Here is a 20,380-nt window from a genome sequence, read left to right on the forward strand (position 1 = left end):
ACTTTGTGACCTAATATATGATCTGTCTTGGAGAATGTTTCGTGTGCCCTTGAAAAGAATGTATATTTTGGTGTTTTTGGATGGAATATTCTATATATTAAATCCATGTAATCTAATCCATGATTTAAATTTGTCTTCTTTCTGATTATTTTTTTCTGGGTGATCTACCCATTGATGTAAGTAGGGTGTTAAAGTCCTCTACTGTTTGCTTTCAGTTTTTCCTTAGGTTTGTTAATATTTGAGCTGTATATCTTAGTCCTCCTCTACTAGATGCATATACGTTTATAAATGTTTTCCCTTTTTCCTGGATCGACATCTTTATCATTATGTTTGCTTTGCTTTGTCTTTTATAGTCTTTATTTTAAAATCTTCTTTCTCTGATAGGAGTGTAGCTAGTCCAACTTTCTTTTCATTTATGTTTGCATTGAAATGTTTTTCAATTTCTTCACTTTCAGACTATGTTGAAGTGAGTCTTGTGTAGACAGCATGTAGATAGGTCTCTTTTTTTTTTCCCTTTAAATTCAAACAGTCCCTCAGTGTCTTTTAATTGGCTGTTCTAGTCCATGTACATTTGAAGTATTTCTTGGTAAATATGTACTTATTGTCAGCTTGTTAATTTTTTTCTCATGGTTTTGTGGTTCCTCTCTGTTCCTTTCTTTTCTTTTCCTCTTTGTGTTTTGGTAGTTTTCTTCAGTGTTATATTTACATTTCTTTCCATTTTCTTTTGTGTATTTACTACAAGTTTTTTTCCCAGTGGTTATTATCAGAATCACATAGAACTGTTTATATAAGTAGTAGCCTGTTTTAAACTGGTAGCACCTTAAATTCCAAAGCTTTATCTAACAAAATAAAGTTTTTCTCAATGTTTTATGCTTTAGATGACATATATTGTCTCTTAATGCATCCGTTGTTATTGGAATTTAATTTAAATTTACTGCTTTTTGTCTTTATCATGTTTGCTTTATAAGTGATTGTACACTACCTTTATTATATGTTTACCTTTTCCAATAATATTTTTTACTTGTGTATGTTTTCTTATTATTAATTAGTTCTTTTTCTTTTCAGCTTAAGAAACCTCTTCAATATTTCTTATAGGGCCAGTTTAGTTGTGATGAACCTCTTTAAGCTTGTGTTTGTCTGGGAAACTCTTCATCCTTTCTTCAGTCCTGAATGATAAACTTGCTAGATGGAGAATTTTGGGTTGAAAGTTTTCTCCTTGTAGCACTCTGAATACGTTATACCACTTACTTTTGGCCTGTAAAGTTTCTGCTGAGAAGTCTGCTGATTATCTTATGGGATTTACTTTGTAGGTAATAAGTTGGTTTTCTCTTATTTTTAGGAGTCTCTCTTTATCCTTAACTTATACCATTTTAATTATGACATGTCTTGGTGTATGTTTGTTAAAGTTAATCTTTATTGGAACTCTCTGGAATTCCTAGACCTGGATGTCTTGTTTCCTTCTGCAGATTAGAGAAGTTTTTAGCCATATTTCTTCAGATGATTTTTCGGGCCCCTTTTCTCTCTCTTCTTATTCTGGGATCTATGTAATGCAAATATTATTTTGCTTTATGCTGTCTCAGTGGTTCTTAAGTTAATTCCACTTGTTAAGATTCATTTTGCTTCTCTGTCTGAGTAAGTTCAGTTGTTTTGTCTTGCAGCTCACTGATTCAGTCTTTTACCTCATCCAGTCTACCACTGAACTCCTCTAGTATATATATGTTTTTAATTCACTTATAATTTATTTGGTATTTTCCTGTATTTCTGTCTCTATGTTAATCCATTCTCTTCCTGAGTTCGGTGAGCATCCTTATGGCTAGAAGCAACAGGAAATGGGTTATTAGAGATTGCTAGATTAAGAACATAGAAATACTTTTCAGTGGCACAGAGGCAGGAGAAAACATCGTAGAAATATTTTTTAAAACTTAGTAACTAAGAGCTCTTGATAAATCTTAATTGTATCACTAAGCTCTTAATGTATATAGAATAGTAAAAGCCGTATGTCAGAGTTAGAATAAACATTAATGAGTCTCTTATCCACTATTTCTGAGCCTTTTGTCTTTTTTACACATCATGTGGATAGATAAAACTCAAATATGGTATGAGTGGCTCTAGTAAGAACTCATGCTAAGGTGGTGGTTTAATTGCTAAGTCATGTCTGACTCTTGTGACCCCATGGACTGTAGCCTGCCAGGTTCCTCTGTCCGTGGGATTCTCCAGGAAAGAATACTGGAGTGGGTTGCCATTTGCTTCTCTAGGGGATCTTCCTGACCCAGGGATAGAACCTGGGTCTCGTGCATTACGGGCAGATTCTTTACCAACTGAGCTACAAGGGAAGCTCCCATTCAGAAAAGTCAGAAATACTGTGAAAATTGTCCAAATGTGACACAAAGACACGAAGTGAGCAGATGCTGTTAGAGAAAGGGCGCCAAGGACTTGCTCTTTGTAGGGATGCTACAAACTTCCGATTTGTAATTAAAAAAAAAAAATACTGGTGAAGCGCAACACAACAAGGAATGCCTGTACAGATGTCAAATTATAATGCTGCACACCTGAAAGTTTTAATAACAACAACAAAAAAACGATTCAGGGATGACAAAGAAAAACTTGAATTGGAAAAAGATTTAGGCCACATTTATTTAATCCAAGTATTGCCTGTAACTGACTAAAGTATTTCTCAAACACTCTCTCTAATATTCAAAGTTATATAGCCTTACTTATATTCTTATTAAGCATGAGCTTCATTTTGGAGCTCTTTGGAATTAAGCAATATTGAACTGACACTTGAAAAACACAGGAGTTAGGGACAGTGACCCTCTGCACAGTGAAAAATCCACATGTAACTCATACTCGGCCCTCCATACACGTGTTTTGGATCCTCTGTGTCTGTGGTTCCACATCCTCCCATTCAACCAACCTTAACTCATGCTATAATGATTCTTTTGGCAGGGGAAAATGTGTGTGTTTGTCTGATGTGTGGTGCAGGGTGATGATATATACACATGAGAGTGTACGTATATATGGGAGTGTATCTTTATACACATGGGAATGTATGAGAATCTCTGTTTTTGAGGAGGGGACCATGTATGCAGTTTGACTGTGTCTCCTTCCTCTGTGCCTATCATGACTGTGTTATGTTACCTTCCTATCTTCAGCTGTCCTAACACCTCCCTTACATTCACATTTCAGGAAAAATTGGTCTTTTCTAAACTATTGATATTATAGTTAAACTGAAGTCTACTTGAGAAATTGAATAGTTAGTATTAAGACAGACTAAGAACCTAATTATCTTGGCTTCCAGTCCAGTGTTTTATTTTGCCCATGTAGTACTTACTATGCAAAATGATAGAATAAACAGTAAGAATGAAATTGCATTCTTTATGCTCTTTATTTTTAAAAGAATGGGGGAAGGTTTTAGTATATTTTAGAAAGTTTTTTCCCTTCCAAAGCCATTACACAAAACAAAAAACACTTGTAAGTAAAACTGAGGCATTTAAGATGGAGGTTGTTCATTTCCTCAAAACAAATAGATAGATGTAGTATTAAAATAAAATGATCACCTATTATATGTTAATTTGTTGGGAGTCTTAGTTCTGAAAATGAAGTATATGAGAGAGGTTCAAGAGGAAAGGGACATAATGTATATCTGTATCTGATTCATGTTGATGTATGGCAGAAACCAGTACAATATTGTAAAGCAGTTATCCTCCAGTTAAAAACAAATAAATTTTAAAAAATACATGAAAAGTAAAAGTAAACTATATTTGATTTCTGTGCATGTAACTTTATATTTGGAGTTTGTATTATTTTGTGTTCTAGCATAATGAATTATTTAGTAATTAGTGATATAGAATAAGAGACTTTATTGTCTTCTTCCAGTTTCTATGGAGTCCAGGCATAGTTTAGCTTTGTCCTTTTTTGAGGGTCTTTCTAGGTTTAGATCAAGGTGTGACCCTGGACTGCAGTCTTTTCTGAGGCTCAGAGTCTTCTTCCAGGTTCATTGGTATTTTCAAAATTGACTTTTTCAGGGCTGTGGGATGAAGCTCTCGGCTCCTAGAGCCTGCCCACCGTTCTCTGGCACGGGGCTGTCTTGTGCAATATGGTAGTTTGTTTTTAACGTCAGCAGAACCGCTCTGCTGCTTTTGAATATTTCTGACTTCTAGAATGGCTTTTTAAATGTCTTACCTGATTAGGTCAGGCACATCGGAATAATCTCCCTTTTGATTGAACTCCAGTGACATGGCCCTTAACTATGTTACCTTTGCCATATAATACAGCCTAATGATTAGAGGAAAATCTGGGAATCTTACCCGCAATTGGAGGAGAAGGATTATATACCAGAGGGATGTGTACACCAGAGGATGGGAATCTTGGGGTTGATCTTAACATTATGCCTACCACAAGGTTATCAAAGAGTGCAGTGGCTCCTTTTTTTCAGTACAAATATGATCTTTCCTGTGTGTCAGACATTGCTGTAGGCCATGGAAATAATAAGGCTCAAATGCACAGTTCCTTTCTGTGGTGAAGTGGTGGAGACCAGCAGTGAAGCAGTGTTTATAACATAGTTTGCAGTGCAGGTGGAGCAGAGGTGTAACCTGGCTCCCTGTGATTCACGAGGGAGGAGGCTGGGTCAAGAAAAGTTTGTACAGAAAAAGTAAAAATCCTGCTACGGTTCTTAAAACTATAGAATGTTTAAAAAATTGTGTATTGATTTTCTAGGAAGCAAAGTTTGATATTTAAGATGAGGAAGTTATTAAAGTCCTTCTTCTTTCCCCCAGATGGTATACCTCAAGTTTACTATTTTGGCCCTTGTGGTAAATACAACGCTATGGTGCTGGAACTACTGGGACCTAGTTTGGAAGATTTGTTTGATTTGTGTGACAGAACATTTTCTCTTAAAACGGTTCTCATGATAGCTATCCAACTGGTAAGTAAAGCAGGATGTTTTGAAGCTGCTAGAACAGTTGTATGGCTCCATTTGGTTACTAAGTTACATTAAAAGGTAAAAGTTGTGCAACATTGTCGTCCACAGCGTTCAACCTAATGAAAATAGGTCTACTTTTCATATTGTCTTGTTAGGATGAATGTAGCTTAAAAGAACTGATTCAGATATTTTTTTGTATGAAAAAATTAGTATCGTATTGCTTTAAGATCAAAATGCTCAGTTTGAAAATTAAGTTGTTTCCAGGACTCTTTGCATGTCAAAAATGAATACTTAGGGAGGTTCAAAAGGGAGGAGATATATGTATACCTATGGCTGATTCATGTTGAGGTTTGACAGAAAACAACAAAATTCTGTAAAGCAATTATCCTTCAATAAAATGATAAATTAAAAAAGAATGAAAATAGCAAACATAGGTGATATAGAGAAAAGAGAATTCTTGAACATTGATGGTAGTAATGTAAATTGGTATAGCCACTGTGGAAAATAGTATGGAGATTTCTCAATAAAACTAAAGAAAGATCTACCATATTGGGGGAAAAAATGAATACTTAAAGAAGAGAACCCTCAGAAACACAGGTTTTTAATCTCAGTAAATTAATGTAAAATGGCCTAGGAAAAGAAGAAACAAACTAATGAGGGAGTCTTTGACATCATTTAAATTTCAGGGAGCCTATGGGGAAATACGGAGAAGGCAGTGGCACCCCACTCCAGTACTCTTGCCTGGAAAATCCCATGGATGGAGGAGCCTGGTAGGCTGCAGTCCATGGGGTTACACAGAGTCGGACACGACTGAGTGACTTTACTTTCACTTTTCACTTTCATGCACTGGAGAAGGAAATGGCAACCCACTCCAGTGTTCTTGCTTGGAGAATCCCAGGGACGGGGAAGCCTAGTGGGCTACTGTCTATGGGGTCGCACAGAGTCGGACACAACTGAAGCGACTTAGCAGTAGCAGCAGCATGGGGAAATAACTTAGAGGATAATTTTTAAGGAAGTTTCTAAACAAATGTTAATAAGTATATGTTGCAGAAGTCTTAGAATTGTTTTTATCTATTGATTTTTTTCACTTCTGCAGATTTACGCTGTAGAAGTATTCAGGTGTACTTAAAGCTTTTTGTCCAGAGATGTCTATAATAAAGTGAGAAACAACCCAGATGCACAGAGATAAGTTAGTTGAATAAATTATTAATAACAATAAGATAATATGTAGTCATTAAAAAGTGTTTATTAAAAGAATATTTCATGACCTGAAAAATGCTCATAACACACTGTAAATGAAAAGTATAGGTCATAGAATGTTATGTATATATATGACCCAAAATTTGTTAACAAACTAAAATGGCTTGAGTGACTGTGTTCACTTACGTTGTATTGTGAATCATGATTATTACTGAATGAAGCACTTTTATTTACTTATTTGTAATGTTTTATTTTGTGACAATTTATACAATGAATATTGAGTAATTATAAAGCAAGGAATAAAAATGTATTATATTATTATTAGAGTTGTATTCCAAAGTTTTCCAGTTTCAATATCTTTTTAAATGTTTAATATGTAAGAAAAGTAAACAAATTATGAAAAATAAAAATATGACCGAAGAGTGCTCTGTTAACTGTTTTTAACAGTTAAACTCTCTTAAGTTTCTTTAGTGTAATTATAAAAGTTTTTCCATTATTGAACTGAAAAGGAAAAATAAATGCAGTTTCCTGAATATATCTGTTTATACTTTTAAGATTTTGTATTGGTAAATCTGTTTGATTGTATAAGGTGGCATCATCTGAAAGTTTTGATTAAATCAGTCTTCCAGATATTAAAGGAATTCATAAAATTCAAGCACTTCCATTTATAAGTGCCTAAAATAGAAAAAGCAGAGATTTTTAATCATAATTGAACATGTTTTTGAGAAACTATGGAGTGATAGCATGTTGCTTTTAAGGGGCTAAAACAATTTGTTTGTTTTTTTTTTCTTTCTTCTTTACGTTGTTTCCATTGTGAAAATTGTCTTGCTGCTCTCATCCTATTTTATGCTAGTCAAGCCTAAAATAAAATTTTTTTTTTTTTTCTTTTTTGCATCAAGATTTCTCGCATGGAATATGTCCATTCAAAGAACTTGATATACAGAGATGTAAAACCTGAGAACTTCTTAATAGGCCGGCCGGGAAACAAAACCCAGCAAGTTATTCATATTATAGATTTTGGTTTGGCAAAGGAATATATTGATCCAGAGACAAAGAAACACATACCATACAGAGAACACAAGAGCCTTACAGGAACAGCTAGATATATGAGCATAAACACACATTTAGGGAAAGGTATGTTTACCTTTTGTAAGTATGGATGTTTGAACTCAGTGTACTGACAGTGTGAGTTTTTATTGTTATTATGGTTTGATTTTTGCAGGTTACATTGCTTCTATTGTAATTTTTATTTATCTCATCTAGACTGTACTTTCACTTGTATTTGATAAGTCTTTTAAAGTAACTTGTTTAAAATAAATGGATGACAGATATCCTTAAATTCACTTAAATTCACACATCTTTTTTTTTTTTTGTAACTTGAAATATTCAACTTTGATATGCTTAGGGTGATCCATTTGATTATTTCTATTAAAAGAGTGTCAGAAAATACTTAATTTTAACTGAATTTTAATGTGTATAAAGACTTTAGTTCTGTGATACAGCTAGCCAGGGAGATAGCAACCTGCCCTAATACATTGAATACTGAGAATACATATCTTAGAGGTAACTGTTTACTCTGTACTACTATTTAACCTTTTAAAGAAGATCCCTTATTTGTATAAAGGATAAAATAATATCAACTGCACAGAATTTCTTACAGCTCTTTCTCTCCTTGGTTCAAGTTCCAGTTCAGGATCACATATTTCATCTTTTTGTCATATCTGTTTAGTTTCTGTTCATCTGGGACAGTTCCTTGCCTTTCTTTATGGTTCATGACCTTGATATTTTTTGGAGTGCAGGCTGTCTTGTAGAATGTCCTGTGTTTGAGGCCATCTCATATTTCTTCATGATTATATTTGGATGTGCAGTTTAAGCACAGATATCATAGAAGTGATATGATCTCAGTGCATCACGTCAGAAGGGACATGATGTCACCTTGGTTCCAAGTAGCTTTGATCACTTGCCTAAGGTAGTGACTGCTAAGTTTCTGCACTTAACAGTTTCTTATTTTCCCTTTGTATTTAGCAAATGTTTTCTAAGGTGAGTTTTGAGATTTTGTAAATAGGTTTGTTTCTCATCAAATTTATACCTACTAGGTTATTTTCTGATTCCTTTCTGATTCCTTATTCTAGTTTACATTCTAATGTAGGCAAAGGCTGTCCTTTCTTCCCTTGTTTGTTAACTTATATAAACATGGACTCATGGATTCTGATATAATTGGATGTATTATAGTCCATTACTATCGTTATATCATCATTTATTTTGAAGTGCAGATTGTCCCCAGTTTGGCTGCTGGTTGCTCTGTCATGCTGGCTCTGCTGTTCCTTTGGCATGTTCTCATGACTCTTGGAAAACTTCTTTCCTTTTTTATGCAGCATGTTGTTCCAGGCTCATCTTATAGCTTTTCTACTCTAGCCCAGATACAACATTTTCTAAGCAGCCCTGGGTCCTTTTATTGAATAATAAACACACACACACATAATAAAACTAGGAAATGTGTGTCTGTTTTGATTTCTACCAGCAGCAAATGGGAGTTGTGTTTGTTTCACATTCTTGACAGCATTTGGTATTGTCTTTTTCATTCTTAGCCATTCTACTGAATATCTGTTGTGCTATTTTATTTTACTGTGACCAACGGTTGTGAGGACTTTTCATGTGCTTATTGACCATTTACATATCTTCTTTTGTGGTGTGCACGTTGTTTCATTGCTTACTTTTAGGAGTTCTTTATATATTCTGGATATGAGTCTTTTGGCAAATGTATGCCCTGTGAACATTTTTTTCTAATCTGTGGCTTGTCTATTCATTTTCCTGGTGTTGACAATTGATGAGCATAAGTTGTAAATACTTATGAAGTCTAATTTATCAATTTTTTCTTTTATGATTACTACTTTTCAAATCCTAAGGAATCTTTGCCCATTATAATGAGAACATTTTGTGTTTTCTTCTGCCACCTAGAATTCATTTTTTGTGTGGTGTGAGATAGGCTTGAGATATTCTTTTTATGATATTCCTTCCCACTGGATTACTTTTGTGTGTTTTTGAAGAAAATTGGTTCTAGGTTGTGTTTACAATAGTTTATTCTTAAGTCTTAAGCCTTGGTCAGGTTTCATATCATAGGAACTCTAACTTAAGTTTCTGCTTTTAGATTCTGTATCTACCATGTTACTCATAGAGAGACGAGACAGGAACGTAAATTGATCAGTATTTATCCACTATCACTTAAAATACAGTCACAGTTTGTTCAGAGCCTTAGAAGTCATCTCATCCAGCCTCTAGCTTAGGTCTTAGCTGATTCTTTAACTATTCTCTCCAGACCTGTCTGCTATCCACGGTTGTTCGCTGCTTCTGCCTCTCAGCCTAAATAGCACATGGCATCTTCCTTGACAGCTTACCTGATAGTAGACTCTTGATATTTTTTCAGGTTTTTGAAATACCTGAAAATGTAAGTTTTCCTTTTTTTTTTTTTTTTAAAGTCAGTAGTATTTATATTTCAGGTGGTATTTGTGTGAGTGCTTTTCAATAACAGACTTCCCTGATAGATTTTAAAACATGTTTGGGTAGATATACAGCTTTCAGGATTCTGTCTTTTGTTAAAACCAGGCACAGCTATGTTTATATGAACAGTGTCTGAGAAATTTTCATTTCATAGAAGTTGTTAAGACTATTTTATAACAACTAACAAAGGTTTGCTTTATTATGAGACATGAAGTCATGACTTCCTTCTGGCCTGGTGTTCTTTATCTGAACAATGGTAAATGTAACAGAATTCTATTTGTAGAAATGGCAAAGTAGACTGATATGTTTGCCCTTGTTAAAAGAGCCTTCAGAGCTTGGGAAATGGCATTTAACTATTATAATCTCTTTTTTACTCTTCTTTCAGGAAGCAAACACAAAGTTATTTCTTTGGCAAGTTCTGCAAAGAACAAAAGCTTTAAACCTTACTTTCTCTCTTTTGTAAAAGCTCTCATTCTCAGTTTTGATGTAGAATTTCGGAATGGATGGTAAAAATATAAAATTTATTTGACAGATTATATGAGTTCCATTTTTTAAAATTAAGAATGAGCTAATGTAAAGTGAGTCTGAGTGCTAGAGTTAAAGCATTTTGTAAGTTTGAAGAGGCTGTGAACATGAAATAGCTAGTGGCGTTTTGAGTTTAGAGCACTTGGCTTTGTGAGGAATCAGGAAGAGATTAAGAACAATGAAAAAGTGACCTTTTAGTGCTGATTTTAATTTATGTATATATGATTTCTTCCTTTCCTACTTTACTGGGACTTTGGTTGTTACTTTTAATGCCATCTTATTCATTCATTCACTTTTGTGCAAACAAGGACTTCTTACTTACAGGAACTTTTCAAAGTAGAGAATTTGGTCAGGGGAACTTTTGTTCAGGTTTATATGTAATTTTCTTTTGTGGAGATGGACACTGTATCAGATTCAAAAAGGAAAAAGTTGTCCCTTAATATAAAATGGAGGAATAGTGTTAAGATCACATTATAGAGTTTAGTATCTTTATTTCTGTGGTGTATGTATGTCTGTTGATCTTAATTAGAAGATTTATGTCTAGAAGGAAGATATAGTGATTCATTTGTATAATATTTTTCTTGTACTTGCTGAAGTCACTGATCAAGATGAAATCTCAATAAAGGTGCATGTGACAAATATTGATTTCCTTGGTTTGCTTTAATGGAAGCATTCTTTAGTACTATCAGGATGAATTATTTTTAATTGCATCTCATCAAGTATCTTCTTTTTAATAATTTTTAAACACTTTTTTTTTCTCAAGTGCTTTGAGCCTCATTTTATAATCTTTCTTTGGATTACTTTTTTTCTTTTTTGTCTTATTGGAGTCATTTGAAATTAAGTAAATACTATGTATTTCTCGTTAGTGTCTTGAAATAAACTTGTCTTTTATTTTTAAATATTATTGAGTATTCATGAGTTAAAAGACTAGGATTTGAGGAATAAGTTGCCAGTTGCTTTGTAATTGTTAAGAAGAATCTGTGTTCCAGAGAAGAATGGTATTTTAATTCCCTCAGTGCAGAGTGCTCAGAATGGGAGAGAAGTAATCACAGAATCATAATTTTTTCATTCAGTGATGCGATGCGTCTAATTTCCAGCTAATTGCCCCAAATCCTGAGACCTACTCCTGAAGCCTCCCCAAACAGCTTTTTAACAGTTTAAAAGCTCGTGTTTTCATTTTTCCATTATATTTTAACAGTTTAAAAATACACTGCACAATTCCTTGCTTTTTGAAACAAAATAAACCTAATTGGTGTTTTCTTGATATTTCAGTGTCATAATTTTTGTATGATTGTTGTTCTTAAGTGATACCATCAAGATCACTTAGAGAGTGTTAGGATGTATATTTAAATAAGTTTAGAAAAAGTGCATTTAAATAGTTTTGTATTTTTAAAAAATAACATTAATTTTTAGAGCAGTTTTAAATTCACAGCAAAATTAGGCAGAAAGTACAGAGGTTTCATTTTTACCCTGTCCCCACATGTGATCACTGTAATACGATCACACCAAAGTGGTACATTTTTGATAATCGATGAATCCGCACTGATGCATCATTATTGCCAGGAGTCTGTAGTTTACTTTGGGGTTCATTCTTGGTGTTGTGTATTATGTGGGTTTGGACAAATTTATAATGACATGTATCAACCTGTAGTATCCTAGAGGTTAGTTTCACTTTCTAAGAATCCTCTGTGCTTCACATCGCTTCCTTTCTCCAGCCCCTGACAACCACTGGTCTTTTTCCTGTCTCCATAGTTCTGCTTTTTCCAGATTCCATATAGTTGGAATCATACAGTATGTAACCTTTTCAGATTGGCTTCTTTCACTTAGTAAAATGTAGTTAAATTTCCTTCATGTTTTTTCATGGCTTGATAACTCATTTCACTTAGTGTTGAATAATTTTCCTTTGTCTGGAGATAACACAGATTATTTATCCATTCATCTACTGAAGAATCTCTTCATTGCTTTCAAGTTTTAGCAATTATGACTAAAACTGCTGTAAACATCCTTGTGTAGTTTTTGTATGACATAAAGTTTTCAGCTCCTTTGTGTAAATATAAAAAAGCTCAGTTGCTTCAGCATGTGGTATGAGTATGTTTAGTTTTGTAAGAAACCCCCAAATTGTCTTCCAAAGTGGCTACCATTTTGTATTCCAACTACCAATGAATGAGAGTTCTTATTGCTCTGCATTTTCACTAGCATTTGATATTGTTAGTGTTCTGGATTGGTGGTGCAGAGGTTAAAGTGTCTGCCTGCAATGTGGGAGACCTGGGTTCGATCCCTGGGTCTGGAAGATCCCCTGGAGAAGGAAATGGCAACCCACTCCAGTATTCTTGCCTGGAGAATCCCATGGACGGAGGAGCTTGGTGGGCTACAGTCCACGGGTTGCAGAGTCGGACATGACTGAGCGACTTCACTTTCAATAGGTCTGTAATGTTATCTTGTTTTAATTTGCATTTCCTGATGCCATGTGATGTGGAGCATCTTTTCATATGCTTGTTTGTCATCTGCATATCTTCTTTGGTGAGGTGTCTATTAAGGTCTTTGGCCCATTTTAATCAATTGGTTATTTTTTAATTGTTCAATTTTAAGTGTTGTTTGTCTCTTTCGGATAACAGTTTTTTAATGAGATGTGTCTTTTGCAAATATTTTCTCCCAGTCTATGGCTTATCTTTTTATTCTCTTGATGGTATTTTTTTGAAGTTTTAATGAAGTCCAGTTTATCAGTTATTTCTTTCATGTATTGTGCTTATAGTATTACATCTTAAAAGTCATCACCAAACCCAAGGTCATCTAGATTTCCTCCCGTGTTATCTTCTAAGAACTTTGTAATTTTGTTTCATGTTTAGGTCTTCCTATCTAATTTAGCTAATTTGAATAGTGAACAGTGTAAGTTCTGTGTCTAGATTCATTTTCCTACATATGAATGTTCAGCTGTCTTAGCACCATTTGTTAAAAAGACTTATCTTTGCTCCATTGTATTGCCTTTGCTTCTTTGTCAAAGGTCAGTTGACTGTATTAATGAGAGTCTATTTCTGGCCTCTATTCTGTTCATTGATCTATTTGTCTGTTCCTTAGCCACTACCATACAGTAGGTCTTGAAGCAGTGTTCTTTTTTTAAACAGGTTTTTATCCCATCACCTATATTTTTGATTACTTTTTGTTACTGCGTGTAGTACACCTACTGCTGGCAGCACTTTCTCATCTTTTGTTTTGCTTCTTGTAACCTGATAGCCAAACTTATTGGAATTACATCTAAATTAAGATAACTAGATTTTTAAGAGGACTTAAAATGTATTTTTTCTTTCTGAATTTTTGATATTGCTAGATAAGCTATTTGGATTAGTGGGTTGTTGCTGAGAATTGTCTTGCATAATTATGCTTGTCTTTTTTCTTTTGAGTTTGTGTTTTCATTTCTAAGAAACTCAGTTATGTGATTTTGAAAAATGTGAATAAGCTCAGTGAATCTTATGAAAGAGTTTTTTTTTTTTTCTTTTATGAGATGCCAAGGAAAAATAACTTTAAACCTTTTAGAAGGAAATATAAAGTGAAACTTTATTTGCTTGTAGTGATTTTTGTTTTTATATTTTTGTTACATATAAAGAATAAACTTTCTTCGGTGAGAATTTTTGTTGTTCAGCTCTCTTGTCATGCTTGTATTTAGTTTAACTTACATGTTTTTAGCCTCATTTTTTATTTTTTGCAGGGAAATGCAGTAATAGATTTATTTTTGGAAATACACATGCATATATTAGAGAGTTTCTTACCTTTTAGTGGGACTTTTGATATTTTGGGGTGGTATTTTTCTGTTGAAAATTGAATAGAGATTCAGTTGCAATGGAAACAATGCTAGGTAATAAGTCAGTTTTAAAAAGAGGAAAATAATGTTGAGTTGCAAGAGTAGAATTTTTAAATAGAAAAGCATTGTAGAGATTTTTAATAAGCATTTGATTAATTGATTGACTCTACCTTGTTTTCTGAAATGAAAAACGGTACAGACACATGATCTGAAATTCTGCATAGTTTTGAGCTAGCCCCAATCATTCTGAGCCTTAATTTCTTTATTGGGGGATTACTGATACTTTGAGTATAGCTATAATTTTAAAAGATCATCTGTGTGAAGCACTGACGCACACTAGGCTTGTAATATGTGTTGGTTGTGTTACTTTATGTGATACATATATTCCCAAAGAGCAGAATTTTAATTTGACTCTTTACATAACTTTTAAATTTATTGGAGAACCTATTTAACACATTATTGACTGGGAGGTTTTTGCAGAAACTAACGGCTGTGGCCAGTGATTTGTTAGTTAAGTGAATATTGAAGCTCTCTGGTCAATAATGTTCAGGTTACAAAAGATGTATTAATATTGATAATGTCTCTGGCCAATAAGTTGTTAAAATAACAATCAGTTGTTAATGATACCTATTATAAAGAAAATTGTCACGTTTTAATGTTTTAGTTGGTCAAAGCAAGAGTTCCTATAGTAAAGATTCTGCCTTTTAAAAAAACATCCATTTTCAAATGATCCTTTGTAGTTAACTAATTTAAAGATTGTGAACAAGATTTAATATGGGCCAAATTACCTTTGGGAGAATTTTTTTCATCTAACTCAACTGTTAAAGACCAGAGGAGGTTATTCTTTAGTTACTGTGTTTCAAAAAGAAAGCCCTCTTCATGACTTCTGTTACTGCACAGTGAAATTTATTTTCAAATTTGTCAGTTGGTGATAAAACAGAAAGAAAGGAATTATCAGAGTAAGGAATATTTCAGACCGAGTTTTGGTAATAGGGTTATTTTAATAGCTCCTATTTATGGTTTGAATTTTTAAATACCCTGTAGGTTATAAGACTTCTGTGAGACAAGCATGTAGGCAAGATCAGTTTATGATCTTGACTTACTGTCACTGTGATAACTAAACCTCCCCTTGGACTGAATCAGTGGAGAATTGCCTTTATGACCAGTTCTTCTCCTTAGTAAAAATCCTACTGTAAGGCTCAGTATACTTGTCCCTTGGTATCCACAAATTGGTTCAGGACCCTGAGGATGCCAAAACCCAAGGATGCTCAAGCCCTTAATATAAAATTGCATAGTATTTGCATATAACCTACATACATTCTCCCATATACTTCAAATCATCTCTTGATTATTTATAATAACTAATACAATGTAAATACTTTGTAATAGTTGCCAACCCTTGGCAAGTTCAAGTTTTGCCTTTTGGAACTTTCTGGAATTATTTTTTACAGATATTTCAGTCAGTGGTTGGTTGACTCCACAGAGGCAGAACCGATAGATATGGTGGGCCCACTGTATTTATATATCGCTTAGCATTTAGTCTTTAAAACCATATGCTATAATTACTACAAGCAATACTACAAGGTTTTGCTTGTATTTTGATAAATTTATCCCCACATTTCATGTTTTCTGATACTATTGGAAATTTTATTACTGTTCACATGCATTTTCCAATTGTTCATTTCTAGTATAGGAATACAATTAATTTTTATATACTGACCTTGTATCATATATTGTTGCTAAAATTCATTTACTAGTCCTAACACGTTTTGTGTGTGTGTGTGTGTGTGTGTGTGTGTGTGTGTGTGTGTATGTGGATTAGGATTTTCTACATATGCAGTCATATTGTCACCAAAGAAAAATAGTTTCACTTCTTCAGTTACAATCTGGATATCTTTTAATTTTTTCTCTTTCTTTTGTTGTACTGACAGGAACTTCTAGTACAATATTGAATAGAAAATGTGAGTGAACATCCTTGCTTTGTTCTGGATCTTAGGGATGCCTTTTCCTCACATAAGAATTTTTGTTTTTTTCATAGAGGTCCTTTTTCATATGAAGAAGTTTCCTTCTTTTTTTATTTGAATGAGAGTTTTTTTTAAAAATCATAAATTCATGTTAGCTTTTCTCAAATACTTTTTCTATATTTTTTGAGATGTTCTTATGATTCATATCTTCTTTTAATTTTGGAGAATTATATCAATTGATTTTTGAAAGTTAAACCAAACTTCAAGTCATAGGATGACCTCGACTTGGTCATGGTTTACTTTCTTTTTAAGGATTTTACATCTGTGTTAATGAGAGAAATTTCCTGTAGTTTTCTTTGCTTATAATGCCTTTGTCTGACTTTGGTAACTGGGTAGTGAATTAAGTTGGGAGGGGTTTCCTTCTCTTCTGTTTTCTGAAACAGTTTGTGTAGAAATGGTATTGTTCCTTAAATGTTTAATAGAATTTGCTAGTGATCATTTCTGGGCCCATAGTTATATTTGGAGATTATAAATTAAATTTTGTTTAATATAAAGCTGTCTTCTTCTTGAGGTAATTTTGGTAATTTATAGCTTTCAAAATACTTGTCCATTTCATCTAAGTTGTTGAATATATTGGCTTAATGTTAGTTTGTAACATTCCTTTATCATCCTTTTACTGTCTGTAGGATCTGTCCTGATGCCCCCAGATAATAGTAATTTGTGTTCTTTCCTTTATCCTAATGAGAGGATTAATTTTATTGAACTTTACAAATAACCAGCTTTTGATTTCAATGTTTTTCTCTACTGGTTGTCCATTTTCTCATTATTGGTTTTCTAATTTATCATTATTTTTTCCTTTCTTTTGGGGTGGTGTTGGTATAGACATAGATAACTGAATCATAATACAGTTCTGAAATAGACCCATACATGGATGCTGAATTTTTGAGGATAGTGCAAAAGTTACCCAAGAGGAAAAGACAGCCTTCTCAAGAAGCTTTGTGAGAATAACTAGGCATCAGTATTGAAAAAAATCAATCTAAACCCTTACAACAAAAGCAAAGGGGAGAAAAAGACTTCAGTTGATTCATAGATTTAAATGTTAGAACCAAAACTATAGTATTTCTTGAAGGAAAAATAGAAGATCTTTGTGACTTTAGGGTAGTCAAAGATGTTCTAGTTAAGACATAAAAAAGCATAAACAATAAAACAACAACAAAGATGTCCAGTAAATTGGGTTTCATCTAAATATAAACTATTGTTCTTTGAAGGATACTGTTAAGCAAATGAAAAAAACATGCTACAGTGTGGGAGAAAGTATTTGCAAAGCTTGTATCTGAAAATGACTTACATCCAAAATACACAAACAACTCTTTAAGATTTATTATAAGACAAATAATATAATTTCTAAAACATGAGTACAGTGTCACAACATGTCACAGAAAGATGTGAATGACCAGTAACAACATGAAACAATGTTCAAAATGTTGTCCCCAGTGAAACTCAAATCACAGTGAGGTGATACTTCATGGCCATTAGCATGGCTAGATTGGAAAGATTGACCATACTAAATGATAGGTTCTGGAGCAACTTGAAGTCTCATGTATTGCTCATGGAAATATAAAATGGGACAATCCCTTTGGAAAATAGTGTATACGTTTCTTATAAAGTCAAACATACACTTTCCATATAATGGAGTAATCCCCCTCCTGGATATGTGAGAGAACTGAAAACATATGTCCGCACAAAGACTTGTGCAAGAATGATCCTAACAGCCTTATTTACAATAACTCAAACTGGAAGTTCCTCAAAGGTACATCAGTAGCTGAATAGATAAATGATTTTGGCAATAAAAAGTAATGAGGTACTAACAGCAACAGGAGTAAAGCAAAAGAATCTGGACACAATGGTCCATACTGTATGATTCTATGCATGTGAAACTCTATGAAAAATCAAGTCTGCTGTAGTGTAACAGAAAACATGTGCGTGGGAGGCCAGGGGAGGGGGAGAATAGCAGGCAAGGCATAAAAGGGAATCTTTTGGAGTGTTGGAAATACTTCTTGATTTTGGTAGTACTTACATGTATGTGTTGTCAATATTTATCAAACTGTACCCTTTAATAAGTGTATTTTATTATATGTAAAATTAGACATAAGTAAAAGAAGTTTGTTTTTAGTGCTTATCAAATCTGGTTATGCTTCAGAATCATCTGCTAAACTTTAAGTATACATTCTTCTACTCTATGTCATACCCAAAGAATCAGTATCCAGCATTAGGTGTCCTCATCTGACATTCTTAAGAGCTTCAGAGGTGATTCTGATTCTCAGTGGGACTTCAGAAATTATATTCTTTTCTTTCCATGACTTCTCATTCTTTAAGACTCCTCGGGTCTAATAAAGTGAAATTTTAGTTATAAAAGTCATTACTGGACTTTTTTCACGTTATTCATATCCTGTTTTCATTAATGGGTTTTAGAAGAATTTTAAGTCTGTATTACTTATTTTGAAAGTTTGCTTTTTTTTAAAATAAAATATGCTTACATTGTTAAAATATGAAATATAAGGAAAAATTCCCATTATATCACATTTTTGAACTTACAAAGTGAGCTATTGAAATATCCTGTCTAGTCCTGCAGTTTCATACTCCTGATTACTAATGATTTGATGCCTATTCTTCTAGGTATTTCCCTATATTTATAGAAAAGAGACATAATCTAGTACTAATAGGGACAAATCTAGTATATTTTTAAATAGTCACTTATATATTTAAGTAGTATGCCTTGATTGCTTGTTTTATGGCAGCCATTGCCCTAGGCCCTGAGGCTGTTGAGCCAGAGACCTCTGTTCTCCTGTGATGTTGTCAGGTGAGAGGATAGATGTTGATTAAATAAAAGCACAGACATGCTTATTAAAACTGTAGCAAGTGTTCCGGAAGACAATTTGAAAGGTTTGCTTTCCTAAAGCATTTAGTACTGCTTGAATAGTCTTAGTCTTCATTTGGATGAAACATCTTGCACATGAACATCCTCTTATTAAACTATTATTATCTCCTCTTACTTTTAGCATGTTTGTATTATTTTAAAATACTAACAAAAATTAAGCATTTAGCTCAAGTGACAAGAAAAATTAAAAAAAAAATTCACTCAGCAAATATTTGTAAGTACTTCCCTGAGTCTTGGTCTGTTATTATATCATTCAGTTATATGCTATATAACATTTTGTTATAGAACAATAGAAACTTGAAAATGGCAATTTGTTCTGGTAGCATATTTTTGGTGCTGCCAGAGGAGTTACTACCATTGGAATGTGTCAAACACAAGTGCTTTTAAAAATATATTGTGCAATATATTAATGGTATTTAATGCTAATGGAGAATATGGTATGTGGGATGGAATTTTTGTGCTCATTTAAGTTTAGAAAATGGAGGACTAAAGAAAGTTAAACATTGTTAGTTATAGGTATTTTCAAAATTTTTAATATGTTATATTCTAAATCTTGTAAAATGGAGCTGTAGTACACAGTGACTCTGTTTTTCATCATGGAACCTGTTCCTCCTTACCTTATTTGTAGGAATAGATTTAATATTTAAGGAAAGAAATAAATCTCCAGTAGCATGTAAAAAAATCATAGTGGCATATTTTTTAAATGCATGATAATTTTACTGTAAAACCATTATTGTTTAGACATGATTAGATTTGTATTTTATATACTGAACTTTGAGGAATTATCAGGAATTAATTTACATGTAAGGAAAGAATCATTTTTCCATTCTTGCATCCTTTACTGGGAAAGGAAAATTAATGTTTCTCTTATATTTCAGAACAAAGTAGAAGAGATGACTTAGAAGCGTTAGGTCACATGTTCATGTATTTTCTGAGAGGCAGTCTTCCTTGGCAAGGTTTAAAGGTAATTGTTTTTGTGTTTCTTTATTGAATTTAGTAAGTTATTAATTTATTAAGATACTTTCTTCCAAGTATTTAATTTTAAAATTACTTCTCAAGAGTTTTTTCTTTCTATTTTAGGCTGACACATTAAAAGAGAGGTATCAGAAAATTGGAGATACAAAACGAGCCACACCAATAGAAGTGTTATGTGAAAATTTTCCAGGTAATGAATAATGCTATAGTGATACATGTGCTTTTTATCCACAGAAAACTGTAAGTGTTAATTGTCATTGCTTAAGTTTATAAGTACTTTTTTCATACACAGACCACAGGGGCACTTTACGTATTTGCTTTTTAAGATAGTATTAATGGAAAAAAATCCTTCTAATAGTGTTGGCCAGTACCAGCTAACGTAGTATTTTCTTCAGTAGCATACTTTCAATAAGTTGAAATATTTGCTCAGAAATACCAACTGTAAAGTTTTGGTATCCAGTTTTAGTCATTTGAATCTCAGTATCAATCTCAAAGGAGGTATGTGATATATGATGTAGTCTAGTTTTCCAAGTACAGCAAAATCTACTAACCTTATTACTTTT

The 20,380-nt window shown here is 33.2% G+C and overlaps 1 protein-coding gene across 10 annotated transcripts in view; it reads left to right on the plus strand.

Annotated features, from left to right (window-relative positions):
- Nucleotides 1-20,380, plus strand: part of CSNK1G3 (casein kinase 1 gamma 3) — a 96,209-nt gene that overhangs the window by 24,079 nt on the left and 51,750 nt on the right. For all 10 annotated transcript variants that reach the window (XM_040241723.1, XM_040241726.1, XM_040241725.1 and 7 more), the window contains exons 4-7: nt 4,776-4,924; nt 7,021-7,255; nt 19,721-19,806; nt 19,923-20,007. In XM_040241723.1, coding sequence (XP_040097657.1) covers nt 4,776-4,924; nt 7,021-7,255; nt 19,721-19,806; nt 19,923-20,007 — 555 coding nt within the window. The remainder of the gene's footprint in view (nt 1-4,775; nt 4,925-7,020; nt 7,256-19,720; nt 19,807-19,922; nt 20,008-20,380) is intronic.

Source organism: Oryx dammah, unplaced genomic scaffold, assembly GCF_014754425.2.
Source record: "Oryx dammah isolate SB20612 unplaced genomic scaffold, SCBI_Odam_1.1 HiC_scaffold_5, whole genome shotgun sequence".
Lineage (NCBI taxonomy): Eukaryota > Metazoa > Chordata > Mammalia > Artiodactyla > Bovidae > Oryx > Oryx dammah.